Below are 23,155 nucleotides of genomic sequence, written 5' to 3'. Positions count from 1 at the left end.
CGAAAGAGAGATAGAGAGAACACAAGATAGAGGGAGTGGGAAAAAGGTGATGAGCTTCCAGAACCATCAACAACAACATCCTGTCATATTCATTTCTCTGCAGATGAGCAGGAATTGAGTGTGTGTGTGTGTGTGTGTGTGTGTGTGTGTGCGTACCTGGTTGTTCTGTCTGTTGGGCCCGAGGAGGAAGATGAGCATCCTGCGATACGCTGAGTGTTTCAACAACAACTGGCACGGACCAGAGCCCTGGGAGAAAGAGATACTGGATATCAGAGTGGATCTGTCTGTGTGTGCATGTAATGTGTTCATATGGTGCTTGTGTGTGTTACCCTCTGAGCAAAGTTGCTGAAGAGGCTGAAGTATTGGTTGCAGTGTTTGACGTTCTCAGGAACGTCTTTGTCCAATAGGGAGAGGAGCGCATCGGTCAGGCTGTCCAATCCAGAGTCAGTGAAGTGGAGCGCACTCTCTAAGGTTTTCTCCAAGATGGCTGCCACTACGACCCTGACCTCCCTCACCCCGCACTCCAACAGACACACCCTGGGGGGAGGAGAGAAAGAGAAGATCAGTTGGATTGATGAGTAGTAATGTAAGTACTATAAGCAGTAGTGTTATGTTAGTACTGCAGTGGTTCTGTGTGGAGTGTTGTAGTATTATAGTTGTACTGACTTGGTGATCTCTCGTCCCTCAGGTCCCACCAGGTATTGAGCCATCCAGTGACAGGCTTCACTGCTTTTAGACAGCAGCACCTCCACCGTAGCCATCCACTCCTCGGTGTCCACCCGCAGCTTCTTCTTGGTGTGGAGGTAGGTGTGGAACAGGAAGTGGACCGCCAACTGGAGACTCTCTCTGGCCATGGCCTGGTAGGCTGGGTGCTTCAGCTTTGTCTGGAATACAACACACATTGCTTATAAGAACAGTTTGGAGAGGCAGGCACAACCTAGAATTATGCTGACACGTCTCTGTTTATCCTACACACACAAACAGTCACAAACACGTACCGCGTTGACGGAGGCCAGTGACAGAGTGAAGTTGAAGTAGTCGCTGTTGTACACATCTCTGTTCTTCATAAACTTCAGGTTCTCATCTCTCACCATCTACACACACACACACAAAGACAAAGAGACAGAGAAGTTTGTCTGTGTACCACAAGAGAGTCTGTTAACGTTCTTAGCTAAAGCCTAAGCATGAACACAGTGTGCTATTAAAGTCTTCAGGTCTCAAGTAAGGTTATTGATAAAAAAAACGTGGTCCACTGAACCAGTGTATTTACCTGGTAGATCCTAGCAGGCATCTTCTCCACAAACAGTCCTTTCTTCTCTCCCTTCCGTACGAGGCGGGTCAGGACAGAGAGACGGTCATTGTTGGCCCTAGGGGGCCGAGGGGACGACTGGGGACTGACATCTGGGCTAGAGGGTGCCGAACTACATGGGAGAGAGAGGGTTAAAGTGCGAGTTGTGTGGGTGTATATTTAGACTGTGTGTGTGTGTGTGAGTGTGTGTGTGTGTGTGTGTGTGTGTGTGAGAGACTCACAGTGTGAGGTCTTCTGCTTCTTGCCTCATGGCGCTGACTCTGCTCTTCTTGGGGAGAACAGGAGAGTTCTGGTCACTGATCCTCTGGTAGAACAACATGTAGGCGTTCCAATACCGCCGCCGCACGTCAGGGTAGGGGTTAGCTACACACACACACACACAGATAGGGATGTTTGATCTTTCATGTCATTAAAGTTGCACTACGCAGAAATCGCTCCGCCATTTACTGGTTGCTAAAACTCTAATAGTTCGCCAAATTTCAGTTTATGTTCCAAAATAAGCTAGTATAGTGTGGAGAATCATTGTACCATCTAAACCGCTGTGAAAAATATTCTTGTTCCAGCTGGTGTACAAAACCGAAAGTAAAAGACACAAAAACAAAACTTAAGGGAAGCATAGAAATACTGCACATAGAACATATATACCACTTCTTAGACCTGCTTTCAAGTGGAATGATTGATCTATAACTCCCATTTCTATGTGAATTTGGTCAGGTCGCCCAAAAAGTTACATATTACCACTAATGTACAGAAGGAACTGGAAGAGAGGGGGACCAAGGACACTACCCGAGGGACATCACAACTTTTGCTGCTGAGAATGTTTTGTTGATATCCACTACTTGGTCTACCTGTTAAATAGGACTTACACTGGTCGTAGACTTTAGGCCGGTACTCTCCTCCAAAGCACTCGTACTCCAGAGTCTCGTCATTCATATCAAACTCCTCGACCACGTTGTCATTAAACTTATACCACCTTCCCCTAGCACTGATGAGGACAGTAGAGGAGAGGACAGGATGATAAGTTGATCATTTGTGTTAAAAGTACAAGTACTTGTCTTAAACGTGAGATATTTTTTTATGACACTTAAGTGTGTGTGTATGTCTCTTACCGTCTGTCCTTGATGAAGGAGTAGTAGTGTCCAGCGTGTGCCTGTCCACTGTGGACTACAACTCCCACCAGTTCGTAGTTCTCTGAGATGGTCACCTTCTTCCTGGGTGAGCCCCCTGCCTCGCCCCGGCCGTCTCCCCCCTCCGCACCCCCATCCTGACGAGCCATGCCAGACACTGTGTAGGGCTCCATGTTCAGCACCCAGGGAAACCTGATCTGCTCGTCATATTTGATGGAGCGTCCGCTCTCCCAGTCGAAACCGAAGCGCATCAGATGGATACAGAGAACACTGGGTAGGGACTTTATGCAGGTCCGCTTCACTGTGGTACGCTGGAGAGATACGTACACCGCGTTAACATAAATGATCACACAACACTGGACAGCAACTTAATAAACACCCTCTTTATACACACACACACCTTCTCCTTGCACTTTTCGCAGTAGTAGGCGTTGGTTCCTTCTAGCACCTCCCCCCTGACAAACTGGTCCAATGAGATCTCCAGACTCTGACAAGAAGTCACACCCAGGTTCAGCGCCATAAACGTCTCCTCTCGCTCATACCTATGATCAGGGATCACAGGTTATAGTTAGGAGTTTATACGTGATGGCTGCCTTTGTTTTTGTTTTTGTGTGTGTGTGTGTCTGTCTGTGAGCTCACCGGTGAGGGCAGTCTTTGCAGATCTTCTGATCAGAGAAGATTCCCTGGAAAGTATTCTTGAAGATCTGCTCACGGCCGATTTTCTGAAAAACAAGACAGACCCAACATCTCTATAATTATAAAGGTGTGTGTTGTGTTACATTGTAGTACACACACGTGTTAAGTAGATGTGAATAGTGGAGTGTGTGTTACATTACATTTGACATATAAACTAGCGAGGTGAGACAACAACACATCAATCGTATCAAGTACATTTTTCCTCCACAAAGTATTTATCAGCAAAGTCAGTGCTAGTGGGAAAAGACAAGTGCCTTTTGTTATTGTGTGTTACCTTGAGGTGCTCGTCCAACTGGTCCACCAGTGAAGTGAAGAACTCATAGGCATCCTGCTGCTCCCGTACATACAGCTCCTTATTCCACATCTTAAAGATCTACAGAAACACATAGACCTGTTATTTCTGACCGAAACATGGCTAGTCAGTTGGGTATGTGCTGTGTATTAGAATGAGTGTGTGTGTGTAGTGCGCATGTTTAGACACCTTCCAGAAGTTCTCAGGGACGTAGTACTGCAGCTTGCTCTCCATCAGGTGTCCGAACAGAGACTGGACCTGACAGAAAACACTCTCGTCTGGCTGCTCCGTGTCGTCCTCTATAGACAGAAAGGCCTCAGCCAGGCCAGGCTGCATGTACAGCTGCTGGAATACAGCATTCATATAGCAGGTGGCTCCACCGTTCTTTAACCCTACGAACCCTGACACAGAACAACTGTCCACCGGCGGGAGGAACTGAGAGAGGGGCACGGAGGGAACAGAAGAGAGAGACACGTTGAAGGTAGACTGACTATCAAGAAGACCTATTAGCCTTTCTTATAACGTCACGCACCTGTAACACTTCAGTTCTATCACGCAATTCTCCATTCACCTCTGTTTCTTTGTTGTGTGTGTGTGTTCAAGCATGTGTGGGAGACTCACGTCAAACTCCTTGCTGAGCGAGGGGTCTGACTGGTGGTGCATGGACAGCAGTTCTCTGGTGATAAGCTGTAGGTTGGCCACAGAGCTGTCTGCCAGCATCACCAGCACCTCGTAGGCTGCCAATCTGCTGCTGGCCGTGCTGCACTTGGGGTGGAAGTCGTGGCTGGGGGGGGAGCTAGAGGCGGGGTCAGACGTGTTCAGGATGATGCGGGACGCTCGGAACAGGAAGTCATCCAACAGCTGCTGGATCAGAGAGGGACCTGCGGAGAACAGACCGACAGACACAGAGAGAGACAGACAGAGACTTCAGATCACACACCTTCTACGAGCTCCAGATGGCCGTACGACCTCCTGATCATAATCTCAAAACATGCTTATGTGTGTTCTCACCCAGGTGTTCCTTCTCGGTGCCACAGAGTGACAGTAGTGTTTTGATGAGGCGGAGGTGTCCAGCCTGCAGGATGTTGTCAGCCTCACTGGTCTCCATCTCAGAGCTCCAGCTGGGCTCAAAGTTATCCAACCAGCTGATCTCATCTTCCAACATGGCTGCCGCACTCACTGACAACACCTCCATCTCTGAACCTGAGGGAGGGGGACAGGAGCATTCCTCCTGGGTCAATGACAGTGTTGAAAAATTGTTGGTGCGTGTGTGTGTGTGTGTGTGTGCACGTGTGTGTAAACTCACTGGTCAGGTCATCCAGTAGTTGACATCGCAGTTCAAAGTATTCAGTACACTGAGACAGCAACCTGGACAGACAGAACAACATTATACACTCAGATACAGATAGATAGACAGGCACACACTGAACAAAATGGGCCATGGCGCTATACATCCAAATACATTTATAACCAACTATAGCTATATAACGCTACATATCAGCTTCCAATTATATTTTCCATTTAGTCAATCTATCATTGGTCACAGATATGTTTGACAGCAGATGGCGGCAAATTAACTTCCTACTGCCTCCCAGCAGCAACGACAACACGTGTGTGTGTACCTCTGGTTGACTCCTCTCATGACAGACGTGGGGCTCCAGAGGGGCAGCTGGGAGGTGAGGACGACTCGCAGCAGGAACACGTTGGGCTTGATGATCTCAGGGAACGCAGACGTGTCTGATTGGCTCAGAGTGTACAGCTGGTCACACGCCACGCGCCGGATCTGACATAGAGACACGGGTTATAAGACACACACTCAGTCTCACCCCCCCCCCCCCCCCACACACACACACCCCCCACACCCTAGCTACCTCTCCACTGGCTGATCCCAGCAGGATGTCGATGATGAAGTCGCTGACACAGGGGAGGTTGTAGAATGACCCTGGATAGAGACAAACACTGTTAGCATTCGGTCTTCACAAGATAGACACACTAGGTAGACTGTGTGACACGTGTGTGTGTGACACGTGTTACCTAGCTGCTGTGTCCGTAGCTGTAGGCAGGTGACCAGTAGAGACAGGGCCTCTCTAGCAATGATGCAGTCTTTAATTGAAACACTCTGCTGCTTCACACATATCCCAGCATGCAACGCAGTGGGCGGCGCCTCGCCCTCACTGCTGGAGCTGCAGTTACTTCCTGTAGAAAGAGAGACAGACATCAGTAGATGGCAAAACAATCAGAATACCAGAGAAACAGGCGATAATCTATTTCATTGCTGATAATTCAGGCTGTCGGTGCAATAATTCAGGCTGTCGGTGCCATTATTATCCATCAGTTTCTTGTGTGTGTCTCTCACCAGTGCTGCTGACACGGCTGCGGACCACGAGGGGGAGGAGTGAGCTGTGTTCAGGTCTGATTGGCTGAGGACTGCCGACGAGATCCAATCGGCCGGCGGCTGCTGCCCAGGTTAGACGCATGAAACACGCCACCGTCGAGGTGAAGTCCCCCACCTCCATCGTCTACAGAGGAGCGACAGGGTTAGAGGTGTGTGTGTGTGTATTAGGTATGCATTAGAGGTGTGTGTGCGTGTGTATTAGGTGTGTGTTAGGCATGCATTAGAGGTGTGTGTGTGTGTGTGTGTATTAGGTATGCATTAGAGGTGTGTTAGGTATGCATTAGAGGTGTGTTAGGTATGCATTAGAGGTGTGTGTGTGTGTGTGTGTGTGTGTGTGTGTGTGTGTGTGTGTATATTAGGTATGCATTAGAGGTGTGTGTGTGTATATTAGGTATGCATTAGAGGTGTGTGTGTCTTAGGTGTGTGTTAGGTATGCATTAGAGGTGTATGTGTGTGTTAGGTATGCATTAGAGGTGTGTTAGGCATGCATTAGAGGTGTGTGTGTATTAGGTGTGTATTAGGTATGTATTAGAGGTGTGTGTGTGTATTAGGTGTGTATTAGAGGTGTGTGTGTGTGTGTGTGTATATTAGGTATGCATTAGATGTATGCATTAGAGGTGTGTGTGTGTGTGTGTGTGTGTGTGTGTGTGTGTGTGTGTGTGTGTATTAGGTATGCATTAGAGGTGTATATGTGTGTTAGGTATGCATTAGAGGTGTGTGTTAGGTATGCATTAGAGGTGTGTGTGTGTGTGTGTGTGTGTGTGTGTGTGTGTGTGTGTGTGTGTGTGTGTGTGTATTAGGTATGCATTAGAGGTGTGTGTGTGTGTGTATTAGGTATGCATCAGAGGTGTGTGTGTTAGGTATGCATTAGAGGTGTGTGTGTGTGTGTATTAGGTATGCATTAGAGGTGTGTGTGTGTTGTTAGGTATGCATTAGAGGTGTGTGTGTGTTGTTAGGTATGCATTAGAGGTGTGTGTGTGTTAGGTATGCATTAGAGGTGTGTGTGTGTTAGGTATGCATTAGAGGTGTGTGTGTGTTAGGTATGCATTAGAGGTGTGTGTGTGTTAGGTATGCATTAGAGGTGTGTGTGTGTTAGGTATGCATTAGAGGTGTGTGTGTGTTAGGTATGCATTAGAGGTGTGTGTGTGTTAGGTATGCATTAGAGGTGTGTGTGTGTTAGGTATGCATTAGAGGTGTGTGTGTGTTAGGTATGCATTAGAGGTGTGTGTGTGTTAGGTATGCATTAGAGGTGTGTGTGTGTTAGGTATGCATTAGAGGTGTGTGTGTGTTAGGTATGCATTAGAGGTGTGTGTGTGTTAGGTATGCAATAGAGGTGTGTGTGTGTGTGTGTGTGTGTATGTGTATTAGGTGTGTGTGTGTGTGTGTGTATTAGGTGTGTGTTAGGTTTGCATTAGAGGTGTGTGTGTGTATTAGGTATGCATTAGAGGTGTGTGTGTGTTAGGTATGCATTAGAGGTGTGTGTGTGTTAGGTATGCATTAGAGGTGTGTGTGTGTTAGGTATGCATTAGAGGTGTGTGTGTGTTAGGTATGCATTAGAGGTGTGTGTGTGTGTTAGGTATGCATTAGAGGTGTGTGTGTTAGGTATGCATTAGAGGTGTGTGTGTGTATTAGGTATGCATTAGAGGTGTGTGTGTATTAGGTATGCATTAGAGATGTGTGTGTGTGTATATTAGTCATGCATTAGAGGTGTGTGTGTATTAGGTATGCATTAGAGGTGTGTGTGTGTGTGTGTGTGTGTGTGTGTGTGTATTAGATATGCATTAGAGAGGTGTGTGTGTGTGTGTGTGTTTGGTATGTATTAGAGGTGTGTGTGTATTAGGTGTGTGTTAGGTATGCATTAGAGGTGTGTGTACCTGTATAGCTACACGTGCAGCAGGGATGATCTCCTCTACTCTGATGGAGGAGCGTTCAGACAGAGACATCTGTCTATAGGAGCTCTTCTCAGGCGTTCCACACAGCGACAGCTGTCTCCCGGGTCGCCCTGCGTTACGGAATGGCCGACTAGATAGCGTGTCGCCCTCTCGAATGACATCATCATCCAGCAACGACGGCATACTTTGGCCAACCAATAAGAACCTGCAGGGAAAAGGAAGATCCAATCACATTCAACCTCTCTAACAATGTATATTTATTTGTGTATGTGTGGGCTTGTGTTGCTATCCTCGTGGATACCAGAAATCCCCAGAAGTCCCCAAAAGGAAAGCAAAACAAGGAAAACCTTTCCCTCGTGGGGACATTTCCCATGTCCCCATGAGGGCAAAAGCTATTTTAGGCTTAGGGGTTAAGTTTAGGAGGTACCGGTTAATGGTTAGGGAAAATAGGATTTTGAATGGAAATAAATGTTAGCTCCCCACAAGGCTAGAAAAACATATGCGCTGTGTGTGTGTGTGTGTGTGTGTGTGTGTGTGTGTGTGTGTGTGTGTGTGTGTGTGTGTGTATACCTGGCCAGTTGTAGACAGATGGAGTAGACTCCCTGTCTGGTCTCATAGTCCACCTCAGAGGGAATAGAGTCCCGCTGCATCACGTTCACCACCAAACTGAGTCCTCCTGCTTTCAGGAAGTTCTCACAGAAAGACTTGACACTGGTCTTAGCCATCTCATCATCCGAGGTCGGCATCAACTTAGAACTCAACACCTAATGAGAGAGAAAGAGAGATTTCAAAGGAAGAAATGTGAGTGTTGTGTGTGTCACAGAGTGTGTGTGTATATTTAGTGTGTGTGTGTGTGTGTGTGTGTGTGTGTGTGTGTGTGTGTGTGTGTGTGTGTGTGTGTGTGTGTGTGTGCGTGCACCTCCAGGTTGTAGAGGACTCTGAAGGTGGACATCCCAGGAGCAGAGGATCTGAAGAGTGATTCCAAGATGGAGGCAGCACTGGGCTGGTGCTGTTGCTTAGAACCCAGAGACGGAGACCGAGAGCCTGACCCCTGACCCAGGGTGAACAATGTCTTCTACAGGAGACACACACGTTATCACACTGGCTCAGGTCAGAGGAGTTGAACTCTCCTCATCATAATTTCAACCTAAACACAGCATATATATATTATATGTACCTGGTGACTCCAGACACTGGACTCTTTGGGAACAAAGTTATCTAGAGCATCCTGAACCTCTGGGTCTGTTGGGATCAGCAGCAGCAGCTTACGTACACGCAGAGTTATCCTGGAATACACACACACAGAACGTTATACATTTTTGACCATTCGGGAGTCAGGTCCAGATCCTTGAAGTATCTGCGTGAGTAACTCACCGTGGTTCGTCCAGGTTGGCCAGCTGGTAGAGCATCTCAAACACATTACACACCAACGCCATGACAACACCTGGAAGGGACTTCTCCTACACACACATACACCGTTAAATCAAATCACATAATCAAACTCAAACATTAACTCAATGTGTTTGTATATACATGTGCGCGCATGTGTGTGGTGTACCTGTTCCATAGCATAGGCTGAGTTGAAGACAGCGGAGCTGGAGGAGGAAGCGGAGACGGAGGACTCTGAGCTGCCACCAGAGGGTGTCCCTGTGCCAGAGCTCTTCACTGTCAGAGACTGCTCATCATTGAACCCCAGCTGGGACAGCAGCTTCTGGTCCCGGTTCATAGTCAACTACAGACAGAGAGAGAGTTACACAAAACACACACATATAGTTACATATGATACACAGTCACACACACCCATCTTTTGGCTTACAGAGACACAAATAACACACTCACCACGCTGTCGTTGGCAAAGATCTGAACGTTGTCGACTGGACAGTTGAGATGCTCAGCAATCTTCCAGCGGATGCTGCCTATAGTCTCGTTACTGTGGGCCTCCAAGGTGAAGGTGTCTTTGGTGGACTCATAGGTGACATGCAGAGAGACAGGGTGGCCATTGAACGACGCTCCGTGAGGTAGAATGGTACGAGGCACAGAATACAGGTCCTACACAGAAACACAGAGTCATCTTTTCATGTGTCCATCTCGTTCTTTCACCCCACTTCTCATCACTCAAATGCAAATAGTTTGTAACTACGGGTGAATATGTTGGGGGTGAAAACCAGTTGAAATTGCTTGGTCAGTGTGATGTCAGAGCCAGAGAGAGGGGATTACCTCGATAGTGATGACATAACGCTCAGCCAATAGCAGCAGCCTCTCAATGATCACCAGCTTGGTGGACCTGGAAGGTGATTGGACAGACGTGGCTACAGTCGGCATGGTGGTGGCGGTCAGCATCTTGGTTGCCCTGGTAACAGCATGAGTCAACGTGGGCCCTCCTAGAGCTGAACTGGCCGCCTGAGAGAAAGAACCAGGCAAGGAGACTTTTAATTTCATCAAGTCAGTAAGCTTTATTAGCATAGTATGTAATTATCTTATATAAGAAGTTAAACACATTCCATCTGATAGTTGTGATGAATGAAGAACTCACCTCCAGTCGTTTGTAACAATCAGCAATGAACTTCTTGTGTAAAGACACAGAATCCTACACAGACACAAAGAGTGAATACCAGAGATTGTAGTCCTGCAACACAAAACTCCCCCCCCCCCCCCCCCCCCCCACACACACACACCTTCTTCATCTTGGGGTTGAGGTTGGTGTAGCTGTATGTGATGATTAGCTGTATGGCCTCGTTAGCGATCTCCTCATCAGGCGTTTCCATGGCGATGCGCCAGATAAAGTCCATCCCAGCCAGGTCTAGCCGCTCCACACACTACACACACAACAGGGTTAGGGTTTGTAAGTCCCACACATGACGCCACTACATGTAGTCATGTGATAACATTTCATAAAATCCTTGAAAGTAACAAAAAATCTTATAGTTAACAGGTTACTAGTTATATATTCTCCATTGGCAACCCTAGTGTGGACTGACTCACCAGTTGAGTCCCCTGCCGTTTCAAGCGATGGTCACACAGGTTGACATTCTCAAAGAAGGTCTTAAACAGATTAAAGCCTGAAATATCCCAAATAAAAAACACTGGTTAAAGCCACTATGTAAGCTCTACAGTGCATTCGGAAAGTAATCAGACATTTTGTTACGTTACAGCCTTATTCTAAAATGTATTAAATTATTTATTTTTTCTCTTCAATCTACACACAATACCCCATATTTTAGAATAAGGCTGTAACATACCAAAATGTGGAAAAAGTCAAGGGGTCTGAATACTTTCCGAAGGCACTGTATATAATATTAAAAGAGTGGGCCATCAAAAATGCTAACGAAATAATGTATAAAATGTGTGTGTGATTATGTGTGTTTCACCATTCATAGTAATCTCGTAGGGCTCCAGTTTGAGGATCTTCTCTTTGAAGAGCTGCTGCTGAACATCACTCTCCAGATCATGCTGGCCCTTAGTGAACCACTCAAAACACATCTACACACACACAGTTAAAGTTAGTGTATACATATAGATGGAGTAGACTATGTAATATAGAGTATGTAACACGTGTGTGTACCTCTCTGTCCAGCTCGCAGACTTCGGGTCCAGAGACCAGGCAGTCCCATAGTTCTTTGGCTCTGTTCCAGACCAGGTAGAGGCTTGCCTCCTGGAGGAAGAAGGCCAGGAACCTCAGGTGGCCATCTAGATACTGGAGGGGGAGGGAGAGTGAGTCAGGAACCAGCAAGGACTTCATGTGTTTTCTCACAGATATCAAAATCCTCAATCCATCATCCAGCATCTCAACCACAAACTTCTACCAAAGCAAATCAGACAGACAGACAGGAGAGAGACAGACAGAACTGTACCTCCTGGTAGGTGTATCGTCCATCCACTAGTGTGTGTCCGGTCAGTCCGTTGTTCCCAGCGGCAGACACCGCTAGTCGATGGCAGACCACCAGAGATCCTGTAATCAGTTTGACGATCTCAAAGTTCTTCTTCAAGTCCTGGATGATGCTCTGCTGGGGGAGCACATGTGCTATGAAGATGTGTCTGTGGCTTTTGATGTCTGTAATAGAGCCCGACCGATTTATCGGTTTACCGATATTGTCGGCCGATATTAGCCTTTTACCGATGTATTTGTATCAGCGTTTAATCCATTGAAAAGGACCGATATAAGATGTGGAGAAAACACTGTTCTTCATAGAAGTTGACGTTTTGTGCATTTCATTATTTGTACTGAAGATATCGCTCTTTAAATAGCTAGAAGCCTATATTGCCTTGGCACGCTACACTAAAAGCCAATTTATGATTGATCCTGAAATGTGGTCGGAGGCTTTGTATGGAGGGTGCGACGCAACTACGGAGCTTCTGGAGACATACGGAGGCCAAACCCAGCTCCGTACCCCTTCGCCATGTGCCTCAAGTTTTGTAACAATGTGGAGGGCTCCATATGGCTCCGTATTGACATGATTGGTTGATGGTAGTTGGTGGGAAGTCTTCAATAAACAGAAAATCACTTCCTTAACAACTTCCTCCACAACAGCTCTGTGTTGCTCCGTGAAGCGCAAGAAGTATGAATGCCCTGACTTCTGCAGAGGCCGTATCACTGTAAATGCTGCACGGCCAATGCAGACTTCGGATTGACCATGGAGCACCTTTAAGACGGGACACTACCAACGGGCCAACTCAACTACACCATTCAGAGGATAGCAGAGTTGCCATGTCTGCGGATTTGCTACAAATTAGGCTGGGAATATGTCGTGGGTGAAAATGGATGAAAATGTGTTGTTTGCGGGTTGGAGGTTTTTGGGCTACTTCTAAATTGCACTGTGGCCGCCATGGCATTTTTCTTAAAAATATATATTTCACTGTGACCTGCTGCTGCTTACTATCAGGTAGTAAGGCAGCCTGTTGCTGAGTGTGTGAGTGGTGGGGAGGGGGCGGAGGGGTGTGTGTATGTTGAGACTGAGCGCCGCAGCAGGCAGGAGTCACATGAGCAGCACGCACGCATTTCAACTTTTTACCAGTTGTAGGTAGGCTATTTGGATTGTCATTAGGGAGACATATTCCCAACCGTAGGCTATTTGGATTGTCATTAGGGAGACATATTCCCAACCGTAGGCTATTTGGATTGTCATTAGGGAGACATATTCCCAACCGTAGGCTATTTGGATTGTCATTAGGGAGACATATTCCCAACCGTAGGCTATTTGGATTGTCATTATGGAGACATATTCCCAACCGTAGGCTATTTGGATTGTCATTATGGAGACAGCCTACGGTTGGGAATATGTCTCCATAATGACAATCCAAATAGCCTACGGTTGGGAATATATTTGGATTGTCATTATGGAGACACCTATTTCCAACCGTAGGCTATTTGGATTGTCATTATGGAGACACCTATTTCCAACCCTTTTTCTATAAAACATCTTAATGTGCTAGAACTGAAATAAGGCGACAACGCACAGGAAAACCACTTTAGGCGCTCTACAGCACATTAGATATATTTGATTGGAAGTGGTTTAAACCGCACTCTAATGTCGACTTTGCTTATGGAAAACCATATCAAGTGAAGGGTTATATGCATGCTCTGTACTTGGGTCTCGAGTGCTACACAATGAAACTGACATTGAATGTGGAGAGTGATACATCTGATACATTCATTTCATATTTTTTTTTTTACTTAACTAGGCAAGTCAGTTAAGAAAAAAATTATTATTTACAATGATGGCCTACCCCTGCCAAACCATAACCCGGACAACGCTGGGCCAATTGTGCGCCGCCCTATGGGACTCCCAATCACGGCCGGTTGTGATACAGCCTGGAATCGAACCAGGGTCTGTAGTGATGCCTCTAGAACTGAGATGCAGTGCCTTAGACCGCTGCACCACTCGGGAGGCTATGTTGAAATGACGATATCACTGGAGTCGTTGCAAATCAATGTGACACGTGTGTAGCCTACCTGGAGCTGGCAAACGGACTTAATAAATATCCTTTAACTTCAGTTTATTGTTGTTGTAGCCTTGTGTTATTATGCAATTATTAATTGCCATGTTAATTTAATGAAATTGGAAGTTATCAATTGTGATCATGGGTCAGAATTCTATCACAATTGCAGATCAGCTGTTGTTACAATGCATTAGATTGAAGGTAAATCCATCAGATTAGGCTACAGGTAAACATACATTAAAAAAAATAAAAAATAAAACACTAGCTGTTGTTGACAAGCCTTTTCAGTTCATATTTATATTATTAATATATGATTCAGTGATTGAAATTAAGACCCCATCCTCAGTAGCCTCTTCCAGCAGGCTATTGGGCAACAGAAGCACTTCTTACCTCAAAATCACCTCGCTATTCATGTTATATACATTAGTCTGTCAATATGAACTAAGCAAGCTTGCCTAAGCTAATGTAGGCTATCAGGGGCTATAGGCTACCTGCAATTAGCATAACTAAACCAAGCTGAATTACAATCATGAACCCTGATTTTAGTAGGCCTAGCCTATGCCTATTGAAATCATAAGTCAATCTCGCAAATAGGCCATTTATAACGGTTTGTAGTCTTAACATCTAGCCCATAATAACAGCACAATTGCCAGAAAATAGCCAAACATTATTTTGAAAAGTGTTTTTTTGAACAGAGATTGAGATCCTCTGTCAAACTTTCATCCCTCAAACTCTCCGGTTGGATTTATCTATTGTTATGGACATGCGCATAAGTTTTTTTTTTTGTTTTTTTTTTACAATGAAAAACTGGGTGGTTCGAGCCCTGAATGCTGATTGGCTGAAAGCCATGGTATATCAGACCAGTGAAGGGCTGTGTCCTAGCACTTTGTGGTGCATCGTGCATAAGAGCAGCCCTTAGCCGTGGTATATTGTTCATATACCACACCCATCGGGCCTTATTGCTTAATCATAGCAGTCAAACAAGTTCAATCAACATCCATTGATGGAAAACATCTGGCGAGTTTAATAAGGGCAAATTATCTTCTCTCTTGCGGCATATTCAAATTCCATTATTAGTCACGTTAGCTGACAATAATAATAATTTTGATGGAAAACTGAATTTAGCTTCTTACGTTGTTACGTCAACCTTATGGAAAATGGGTTTATTGGCTAAATGTGGCAACACCTCTCATGCTGCAGGAAAAACATTTTGGGCTAGTTTTCAGGCTTTGTGGGCAGGTTGAGTAGTCATTGGGCTACACATTTTAGCTATACCTGGCAACCCGGGAGGAGTGAACTAACTACTGTTTCTATGGTGAGTGGTGAGTAAAGTACCAAAAATGCACACGGCCATATACTGTAACGTATAGTGTCATGAAACAACAATTGATGCTATGCCCAAATGTAAAGTAAGTGCCGTTACAGCCCTTTAATGAAGCCAGTGAAATCTGGGGTGTTATATTTGCTCATTGCGAAGGTTATTCCTCAACCACTGTCATTCAAATGTTTTCAGACACAGAAAAAATACCTTTACAGGATACAAAGTAGAACTTCGTAGCTACGTTTTGATGTATGGGTTCATTGCCACTTGATAGGGACTGGTCCAAATTCACGTTTCGCCAATCATCACCCCCATTTCCATGACGTGTGCTAGCTAGCTAACTAGCTGTGTGGGAGACTACTTGACGCCGTTCACGGAGGGTTAGTGCTATCCAGAATCCTTGGGACCCTAACCCAAACCTTAGCGTAACCATTTGTAGGGGACGTCCCACGGATTCCAGATAGCACTAAGAAATGCTTGGTGCGAGAGGCAGCGCTGTGCCAGCGGGTAATTTTGTGATTGAGGTTTTTCCTTAAAGTGACAACTACCAGAATTTAGTGGCTAAAGCCCTACAATCGAAGAAAACATAGCTAAATACTAATAGATTGAAAATGTGACCTATGTCGTTGTTTTCCAGCTGGCTAGTATGAGGCAGCACATTCTTCAGAGCCAAGTCAAATCTTTAGCTGGAATCCGTGCAGTTCATCCTATTTTTACTAGACTAGAGTAATACACAATTTGTCCATAAATAAAAAATGTAATCTTTCTCAGTGCTCCTAAATTCTATGTGGGGCTTACATTCATTTTCTTTCCTCAAATGTAAGAAATCAACTTTGAGTATCTTTGTAGGGCTGCTTTAAGCACAATCCATATAGACTTTATTTTTTATTTCAGCTATATCAGATATCTGAAAATTTCCATAAAAACAAAAATCTCATATCGGTCCGGCTCTAGTGTTAGTTTAAAATGCATTACGTTAATGTGCTGTATTCGTGTATTTTTAATGCTGTCGACTGCTGCCATCTTGGACAAGGGCTCTCTAGCGAGAGAGGGGGTGAGGGGTAATGTGTGTGTGAGTGTGTACCTTGTCCTGTTTCTGGTAGGTCTGTTTGATGAAGGAGCGTGTGATCTCATGGAGCTGCCGCAGAGCTGGAACCACCCAGACCGCCTGGGGACTGCCCTGTTGAGAAGACTACACGCACCCACACAGGTTAGACACTAGTTGAGTAGCACCCTCAGCAGCACCCCCCCCCCCCCCCCCCCCCCCCACCAGGCATCTACCACCCCACAATGTTTGCCACCCCCACTTTTGTTTAGAAATCCCCATCACACACTAATTAATTTGTTAGAGTTTGCAATGTATCAATATTTATCTTAAAACATTGGCTATGACATAGCCAATGTGCTGTTATTGTGAAGTAGAAATGTTTAGGAGCAACAACGGCTCAGCCACGAAGTGGTATGCCACATAAGCTCACAGAACGGGACCGCCGAATGCTGAAGCGAGTAAAAATCGTCTGTCCTCGGTTGCAACACTCACTACCGAGTTCCAAACTGCCTCTGGAAGCAACGTCAGCACAATAATTGTTAGTCGGGAGCTTCATGAAAATGGGTTTCCATGGTCAAGCAGCCGCACACAAGCCTAAGATCACCATGTGCAATCCCAAGCGTCAGCTGGCGTGGTGTAATGCTCGCCACCATTGGACTGGAGCTGGAGAACGCTACCTGCCCCAATGCATAGTCCCAATTGTAAAGTTTGGTGGAGGAAGAATAATGGTCTGGGGCTGTTTTTCCATGGTTCGGGCTAGGCCCCTTAGTTCCAGTGAAGGGAAATCTTAAAGCTACAGCATGGGGCGGCAGGGTAGCCTAGTGGTTAGAGCGTTAGGCTAGTAACCGAAAGGTTGCAAGTTCAAATCCCCGAGCTGACAAGGTACAAATCTGTCGTTCTGCCCCTGAACAAGGCAGTTAACCCACTGTTCCTAGGCCGTCATTGAAAATAAGAGTTTGTTCTTAACTGACTTGCCTAGTTAAATAAAAATAAAAAAAGGTTAAATGTAAGTCGCTCTGGATAAGAGCGTCTGCTAAATGACTTAAATGTAGATGACATTCTAGACAATTCTGTGTTTTCAACTTTGTGGCAACAGTTTGTGGAAGGCCATTTTCTGTTTCAGCATGACAATTCCCCCGTGCACAAAGCAAGGTCCATACAGAAATGGGTTGTCGAGATCGGTGTGGAAGAACTTGATGGGCTTGCACACAGCCCTGACCTCAACCCCATTGAACACCTTTGGGATGAATTGGACCGCCGACTGCGAGTCAGGCCTAATCACACAACATCAGTGCCCGACCTCACTAACGCTCGTGGCTGAATAGAAGCAAGTCCCCGTAGCAATGTTCCAACATCAGTGGAAAGTCTCCCAGAAGAGTGGAGGCTGTTATAGCAGCAAAGGGGGGACCAACTCCATATTAATGCCCATGATTTTGAAATGAGATGTTCGACGAGCAGTCCACATACTTTTGGTCATGTAGTGTAGGAGTGTTCCAGCATGTCAGAATAGTTTTTCTGTGGGAGAGAATTAACTCAAAGCTGGAGATGATTAAGAGGGGAAATCAATGTCCTCAGAGCTGAGGAAGGACTGAGTCAGAGTTTACCAACACACACACAAAACAAATACAAGTCTCTGCACACTGAAAGACATGGACACATGTCCACACGTGCACAAACATACTGCACATTCACACACATAATACTATAACCTTTGAAACAATCACAATGGCAAACATTGAATAGCCTTTTTCTGATGCAAATGCTACCCCAACGTGAAGACTATCTGCTAGAACTCATGACGTATTGACTTTAGAATCTACAAGATGTGCTGTCGGGTCAGAACTTCTCTGCAGGCTTCACTAAACACATTCCAATATGAATAAAACAAAGGCATTCCTTCCTCTCCTTTGTGACTGCTGTAATATAGAGCAGATGAAGGTAGGAGAGGAGGAGGATAAAGCAAGGTGTCTAATAGTACAGGAACATTGTCTTTCTCTGTCTCCCCCCCACAGGCTGTTGTTGTCCAGTTTGTTGTGTTCTGTGATGCTACGTTCATGCACACCCTGCCTGGTAAGCATGATGTGACAGAGGAACTGACAAGCTTGAGAACAAGGAAATGAACTGTGTGTATGTGTGACTAAGGGGTAAAGGAAAACAAGGACTGTGGAGAATGTGAAAGAACATTAATGCCCATGATTTTGCAATGAGATGTTCGACGAGCAGGTGTCCACATATTTTCGGAAGGTAGAAAGAATGTTATTTGAGCAAAACATTTTAGTGAACCAGCAATTCATAATATTTGAATGGATTTTCTGACTGATGCAAGCTACATTTGGATCAGTTTGAGGTTCTATGGACCGATGCACTCAGATCTTAAACATTTGAACCGGGACCGATGTGTATTGGTGAGTCGTTACATTCCTACTATACACGCACATCACTTATCCAATAACTCACCCCTCACACCTTGACTCACACACATACCCCTTACAACCTCAATGAAGACCGGCCCAACCCACAGAGAATTAGACACCCACTGTAGTACTGGAACAGCTCGTTAAAATCAACAATACAGCAATCATTCAGTTACAAATCAACCCCCCCCATCCAGCCCTCCTCCAGGATTGGTTGGTGTGAGCAGTCAGAAGATTGTTGGTGAATGCTGATTGGTCATTAGAGTTTTAAGGAGAGGGGCTTCTCTTACTTTGGCCAATGAGTTTTCTTTGGCTTTCTTCTTGCCCCAGGAGCCAGTAAGAAATGAGGTCTGAGTGTCGCTGGTTTTACCCTCCTCCTCAGTCTGAGTCTATAAACATAAACTGGCTTATTCAGGTTGTGTGTGTGTTCAATTGATATTAGACTTGAACTCGAAAGCTGTGAGTGACATAGCGCTTCAACCTTGAGAGAAACAGTGTGTGTTTCTCACCTTCTTAATGTCCTCTATACATTTGATGATGTAGCAGCGTTTGACAGTCTCCTTCACAGCGTATGCATCAGTGAGGATGGCCAGGTGTTCCTCAGACGCCTGCTGTACCAGGGAGGTGGGCAGGGTTGGCAGGTGGGCTAGCTCCCACAGCACCTCCAGCACCTTCCCTGTGGTGGCCTCAGAGCGGGCTTCTCTACCAATCCTCCCGATCAGACTGAGCAGCTTCTGCCTCACACGGTCACTCTCTACCTCCCAGCTCTGGAACACACACACACGTTACACCCAATCATTACTAACACATACAAACACACACAATTTATTGTCCCACAGAAACGTTCCTAAGCACACATACAGACCTTCTGTATAAGGACAAACAGGTGGCTGAGCTGCTCGAAGTTGAACTTGACGGCAGCTGCAGCCATGATGGTGTGGATGTTCTCAATCACCGTGGACGACTGTCCTGCCTGTATCATCCAGATCTTGGAGAGCTCGTCCAGAGACAGTTTACTGCCCAGCAACTCAATGATGCCTTTTATTCGATCACAATACTGGGCCTGGTCTATGTTACCTGGAATACACACTCCACAGTTATATTACTGGTCTATGTTACCTGGAATACAGACTCCACAATTATATTACTGGTCTATGTTACCTGGAATACACACTCCACAGTTATATTACTGGTCTATGTTACCTGGAATACACACTCCAAAGTTATATTACTGGTCTATGTTACCTAGAATCACTAGTCAAGATAATAGAATAACATAAATAGTAATAATATGTTGTTCCATTGTTAACATTAACTGTCTTTACCCTCCAGTGCTATTGAGAGGACAGAGTTTTCCACCAGCCAGTCCAGCAGTCTGTCTGTGTCAATGGCATTCTTCACAGTCTTAGACACAGTACTCTCCTCAATCAGCTTAGTCACCTAGACACACAAACACATTTTATACAGTTTATATAACAAAAAATGTCCACATGGACAGTAACATAATAATAATGAGAGCAGTTTGACCTCTAACTCTTGACATTGTAACCCCTGACCTCTCACCTCTTTGAGGGAGTTCATTTTGGTGGAAAAGTGAGGAGTCTTCAACATGCGTAGCAGAGTGTCCAGGAGCAGGTCGTCCACAACAGTTACCAGGGCGGTCTGGAACCTCATACACAGCAGCTTGATGGCCGACAGCAGCTCTGGGATGCTCACCAGCCTCTACAGGATGTGAGGGGAATATAAATGATGAGCCATAACCTTACGCTGCATTCATAGGAAACTCTGAACAGTCAGTCTGGAAAACAAAGAGTTGCTTCAGACATGGAAGCTCATAATGAACGATTTTGGACGTTGGACACTTATATTTCAAAAGTTTCCGGGAGCTTTCCAGGGTATGTAGAACAGGGCATTGTGGGTATATAGAGCAGGGGGTATTGTGGTACCTTGTCTTTGAGATCTTTCTCCTCAAGGTTCTGAACGTAGGTGATCATCTTATGGATAACAGGATCCAACATGGGCTACAAACACAAACGTCATTATTAGCCTCATTAACTAATAAACAATGCTGAGGATGTAACGTTTGACGCATGTTGGAGGAAAAGGTGTTACCTGCACAAGGCTGGAGTTGAGGTATTCTGCACACACAGCTAGAGGCTGGACCAGAGCAGACACACACTGCAGAGACACACACAGTTACATACACACATACTCTCAAAAACCAGAGTGGTCATCTCCCACGGGTGAGGGGGTGGGGGGCTTGGGCAGCTGCATTCTCCGGTGCCAGAGAGAGATTAACATGCTAATGGTGCAGATCGTCTGGGCTGTGAGAGGGATCAAATGTGTGTGTGGTTCCGGTTAGGATCCTCAAAAGGAGCGATTCACACAAGGAGGCCTAAGAGTAGCCACACAACAGAGCATTTATCTGAGCGAGGCTTCAGGACTGTGTGTGTGTGCGTGTGTGTGTCCTTACCCCGATCTCTATCTCCTCTGTATTGAGTTTAGCCTGGATAGCAGTGAACCCTCCCATCTCTCCAAACTAGAGAGAGAGCAAGAAGAAAAGGACATGGTGAGAGAAACACACAGTCACATCACTAAATACAGCAACAACACTGAACTATCACCGATATGTGTGTGTGTAGGTGGGGCTTACCAGATTGACCAAGTCTACCAGCCAGCCATGAGGCTCCTGTAGAAACAATTGCACACATACATAGGTGATCAGTCAGTCATTTTTTTGTCCTAGAGCAGCAACCATGTGACCTCACCTTCTGGTAGTTGTTGCTAGGCGAAACAGCGAACATGGCTTCCTCTCCAAACACCTCGCTCCAGTTCCTCTGACACGCCTTCATACGGTTCTTAAAGTGGTACTCATTGTCTGGGTTAAAGGCCTACACACAGAGACAGCGAGAGAGAGGTTATCCTTTGCAAGGGAGGTGTGATGGAGTAGCATGTGTGTACTATATGTAACATGTGTTTGTATACCCACCATAGCCAGTACTCCCATTAGCCCAACAGGTATGGGTTCCTGTTTGACCCTCTCAGCCACCAGTTCCACCAGTAACATCAACATGTTATAGATCCCCTCATGGATCTCTGTCCCCCACTTATGGACCGCACTACTGGTCAGGAGCTACAAGAAGGGGGAGAGCGAGGGCAGGAGGAAGGAGTCAGTGAAAGTGGCAAAATTACACCAAACAGTCCTGTTAAAAAAATGATTCCTTTCTTGAAACTGGTGTTATAAACAGGTTATACAGCGCTCACTCATAAGTGTTATGTTTATACACACACACACACCTCGTCTTCTTAAAGGTTCATGCATGCACACACACACACACGACTCACCTTCTTAAAGGCCTCGTGCATACACCGGTCCATAAACCGCTTACAGTTCTCATCTGCATCTGCCAGACCTGAGAGAGAGCGTGTGAGAGACAGAAAGTGAGCGGAGGAGAAAGCGAGAGAGACTGTAGTTATTGTTTGACAACTGGGTGCAAAAGAATAATGTGTGAAAAGCATTCAACAGGGACAACATGACACAAAACCCACACACTCGCTCTCTCTTACCGTGTTTGGCTAGGCAGGTGGCTGCGACCAGACATTTGCCCAGTGACTCCTCTCTCTTGTAGGGGATGGACCAGTGGTCAGTGAACACTCTGCTCTCCAGTTCATACAGGTTAGTGGTGGGGAACTCCATACTGCTCCCAGAACAGTTCCCATTCTCATCATTATTCCTCTGAAACACAAACACTTTATAGTTCTACTGTACTTATGATGCTTTATGACAGTGTCAACAGGATGATGGAGAGGAGGGTGTGTGTGTGTGTGTGTGTTCTGCCCATTCAGTAATGCATACCAATATATGATGGATGGAAGGAGGAGAGAGAAGCGTCAGGTTTCAGCGCTCCTCTTTCATAGAAAGATGTGGAGCGTTAAAGTCTGGATGGAGGGAGTCATGGAGATGATCCTTTCTCTAAGACGCAAAGGTCAACAGCCAAACATTCCACGGTTGGGAAGCACCTACCAATCAGAAACCTCCGAACAGCACAGTCCAATCAGATACCTATATCTGAGGTTAAGACAGTTTGGACAACTGTTGACCTACCGCTTACAGAATAACTGTGGATTAACAAGTGGCCAGTTTCCCAGACTGAGTCAACTCCAGGATCACTAAGCATGTTTATAGGATAATCTCCATAGAAAGATGTTTACGTCTCGAAATAAACTCATCTGGGTTAATAGATAGAAAAACAGCCCCTGGTAGTAACTAGCTGCTGCTAATCCAATAGACAGTTAGCACTGTTTCCTGTCAGCATTAGGCCTATTAACACAGTAATAATAACAGGACTAGTGTTGTTTTCCTGCATGAGGAGAAGGGGAGGATTGGAGCTCTGGGCTTCTCTCAGGGGGACAGGGTGTGGTGTCTGTGTCTTTCCGGTGTGTGTGTTTTTATGTGTGTGTGTGTTGCACAGGGCAGCTAAGTAACTGAGCCCCTAGTATGTCTGGCATATGAGACTGCAGGGCTGTGTGTGTGTAGTGCTATAATTAGGATGGGAACGCAGGGCCACAGACCTGTGACATGCATCCTAAGGCACAAACAGCAGAAACACATAAGCTGGAGAGGGAGAGGATAGAGGAGAAAGAATGGGATAGAGGGAGGGAGGGTGTCTGGTACAATGGTCTGAATGTGAAATATTTTTCTAACCTGGATGGACACGTTTAAT

The 23,155-nt window shown here is 45.7% G+C and overlaps 1 protein-coding gene across 1 annotated transcript in view; it reads right to left on the bottom strand.

The window, feature by feature from the left end:
- Positions 1-23,155, bottom strand: part of LOC120054270 (ubiquitin carboxyl-terminal hydrolase 24-like) — a 36,620-nt gene that overhangs the window by 4,585 nt on the left and 8,880 nt on the right. Inside the window, exons 2-47 of the mRNA XM_039001690.1 lie at positions 21,999-22,167; positions 21,777-21,844; positions 21,421-21,564; positions 21,200-21,322; positions 21,085-21,120; positions 20,905-20,970; positions 20,544-20,609; positions 20,378-20,452; positions 19,995-20,153; positions 19,757-19,871; positions 19,297-19,508; positions 18,941-19,198; positions 16,054-16,161; positions 11,563-11,712; positions 11,274-11,405; positions 11,080-11,191; positions 10,694-10,770; positions 10,387-10,527; positions 10,245-10,298; positions 9,929-10,111; positions 9,551-9,760; positions 9,270-9,443; positions 9,086-9,171; positions 8,889-8,997; positions 8,631-8,786; positions 8,282-8,475; positions 7,694-7,916; positions 5,781-5,943; positions 5,459-5,620; positions 5,296-5,366; positions 5,047-5,207; positions 4,731-4,792; positions 4,436-4,627; positions 4,046-4,305; positions 3,614-3,859; positions 3,407-3,505; positions 3,076-3,158; positions 2,837-2,978; positions 2,419-2,747; positions 2,176-2,294; positions 1,531-1,672; positions 1,271-1,421; positions 999-1,094; positions 667-884; positions 330-537; positions 157-246 (exon numbers count right to left, since the gene is read on the bottom strand). Coding sequence (XP_038857618.1) covers positions 157-246; positions 330-537; positions 667-884; positions 999-1,094; positions 1,271-1,421; positions 1,531-1,672; positions 2,176-2,294; positions 2,419-2,747; positions 2,837-2,978; positions 3,076-3,158; positions 3,407-3,505; positions 3,614-3,859; positions 4,046-4,305; positions 4,436-4,627; positions 4,731-4,792; positions 5,047-5,207; positions 5,296-5,366; positions 5,459-5,620; positions 5,781-5,943; positions 7,694-7,916; positions 8,282-8,475; positions 8,631-8,786; positions 8,889-8,997; positions 9,086-9,171; positions 9,270-9,443; positions 9,551-9,760; positions 9,929-10,111; positions 10,245-10,298; positions 10,387-10,527; positions 10,694-10,770; positions 11,080-11,191; positions 11,274-11,405; positions 11,563-11,712; positions 16,054-16,161; positions 18,941-19,198; positions 19,297-19,508; positions 19,757-19,871; positions 19,995-20,153; positions 20,378-20,452; positions 20,544-20,609; positions 20,905-20,970; positions 21,085-21,120; positions 21,200-21,322; positions 21,421-21,564; positions 21,777-21,844; positions 21,999-22,167 — 6,594 coding nt within the window. The remainder of the gene's footprint in view (positions 1-156; positions 247-329; positions 538-666; positions 885-998; positions 1,095-1,270; positions 1,422-1,530; positions 1,673-2,175; positions 2,295-2,418; positions 2,748-2,836; positions 2,979-3,075; positions 3,159-3,406; positions 3,506-3,613; positions 3,860-4,045; positions 4,306-4,435; positions 4,628-4,730; positions 4,793-5,046; positions 5,208-5,295; positions 5,367-5,458; positions 5,621-5,780; positions 5,944-7,693; positions 7,917-8,281; positions 8,476-8,630; positions 8,787-8,888; positions 8,998-9,085; positions 9,172-9,269; positions 9,444-9,550; positions 9,761-9,928; positions 10,112-10,244; positions 10,299-10,386; positions 10,528-10,693; positions 10,771-11,079; positions 11,192-11,273; positions 11,406-11,562; positions 11,713-16,053; positions 16,162-18,940; positions 19,199-19,296; positions 19,509-19,756; positions 19,872-19,994; positions 20,154-20,377; positions 20,453-20,543; positions 20,610-20,904; positions 20,971-21,084; positions 21,121-21,199; positions 21,323-21,420; positions 21,565-21,776; positions 21,845-21,998; positions 22,168-23,155) is intronic.

Source organism: Salvelinus namaycush, chromosome 10, assembly GCF_016432855.1.
Source record: "Salvelinus namaycush isolate Seneca chromosome 10, SaNama_1.0, whole genome shotgun sequence".
Lineage (NCBI taxonomy): Eukaryota > Metazoa > Chordata > Actinopteri > Salmoniformes > Salmonidae > Salvelinus > Salvelinus namaycush.
This window is presented reverse-complemented; position numbering and strand designations above follow the sequence as displayed.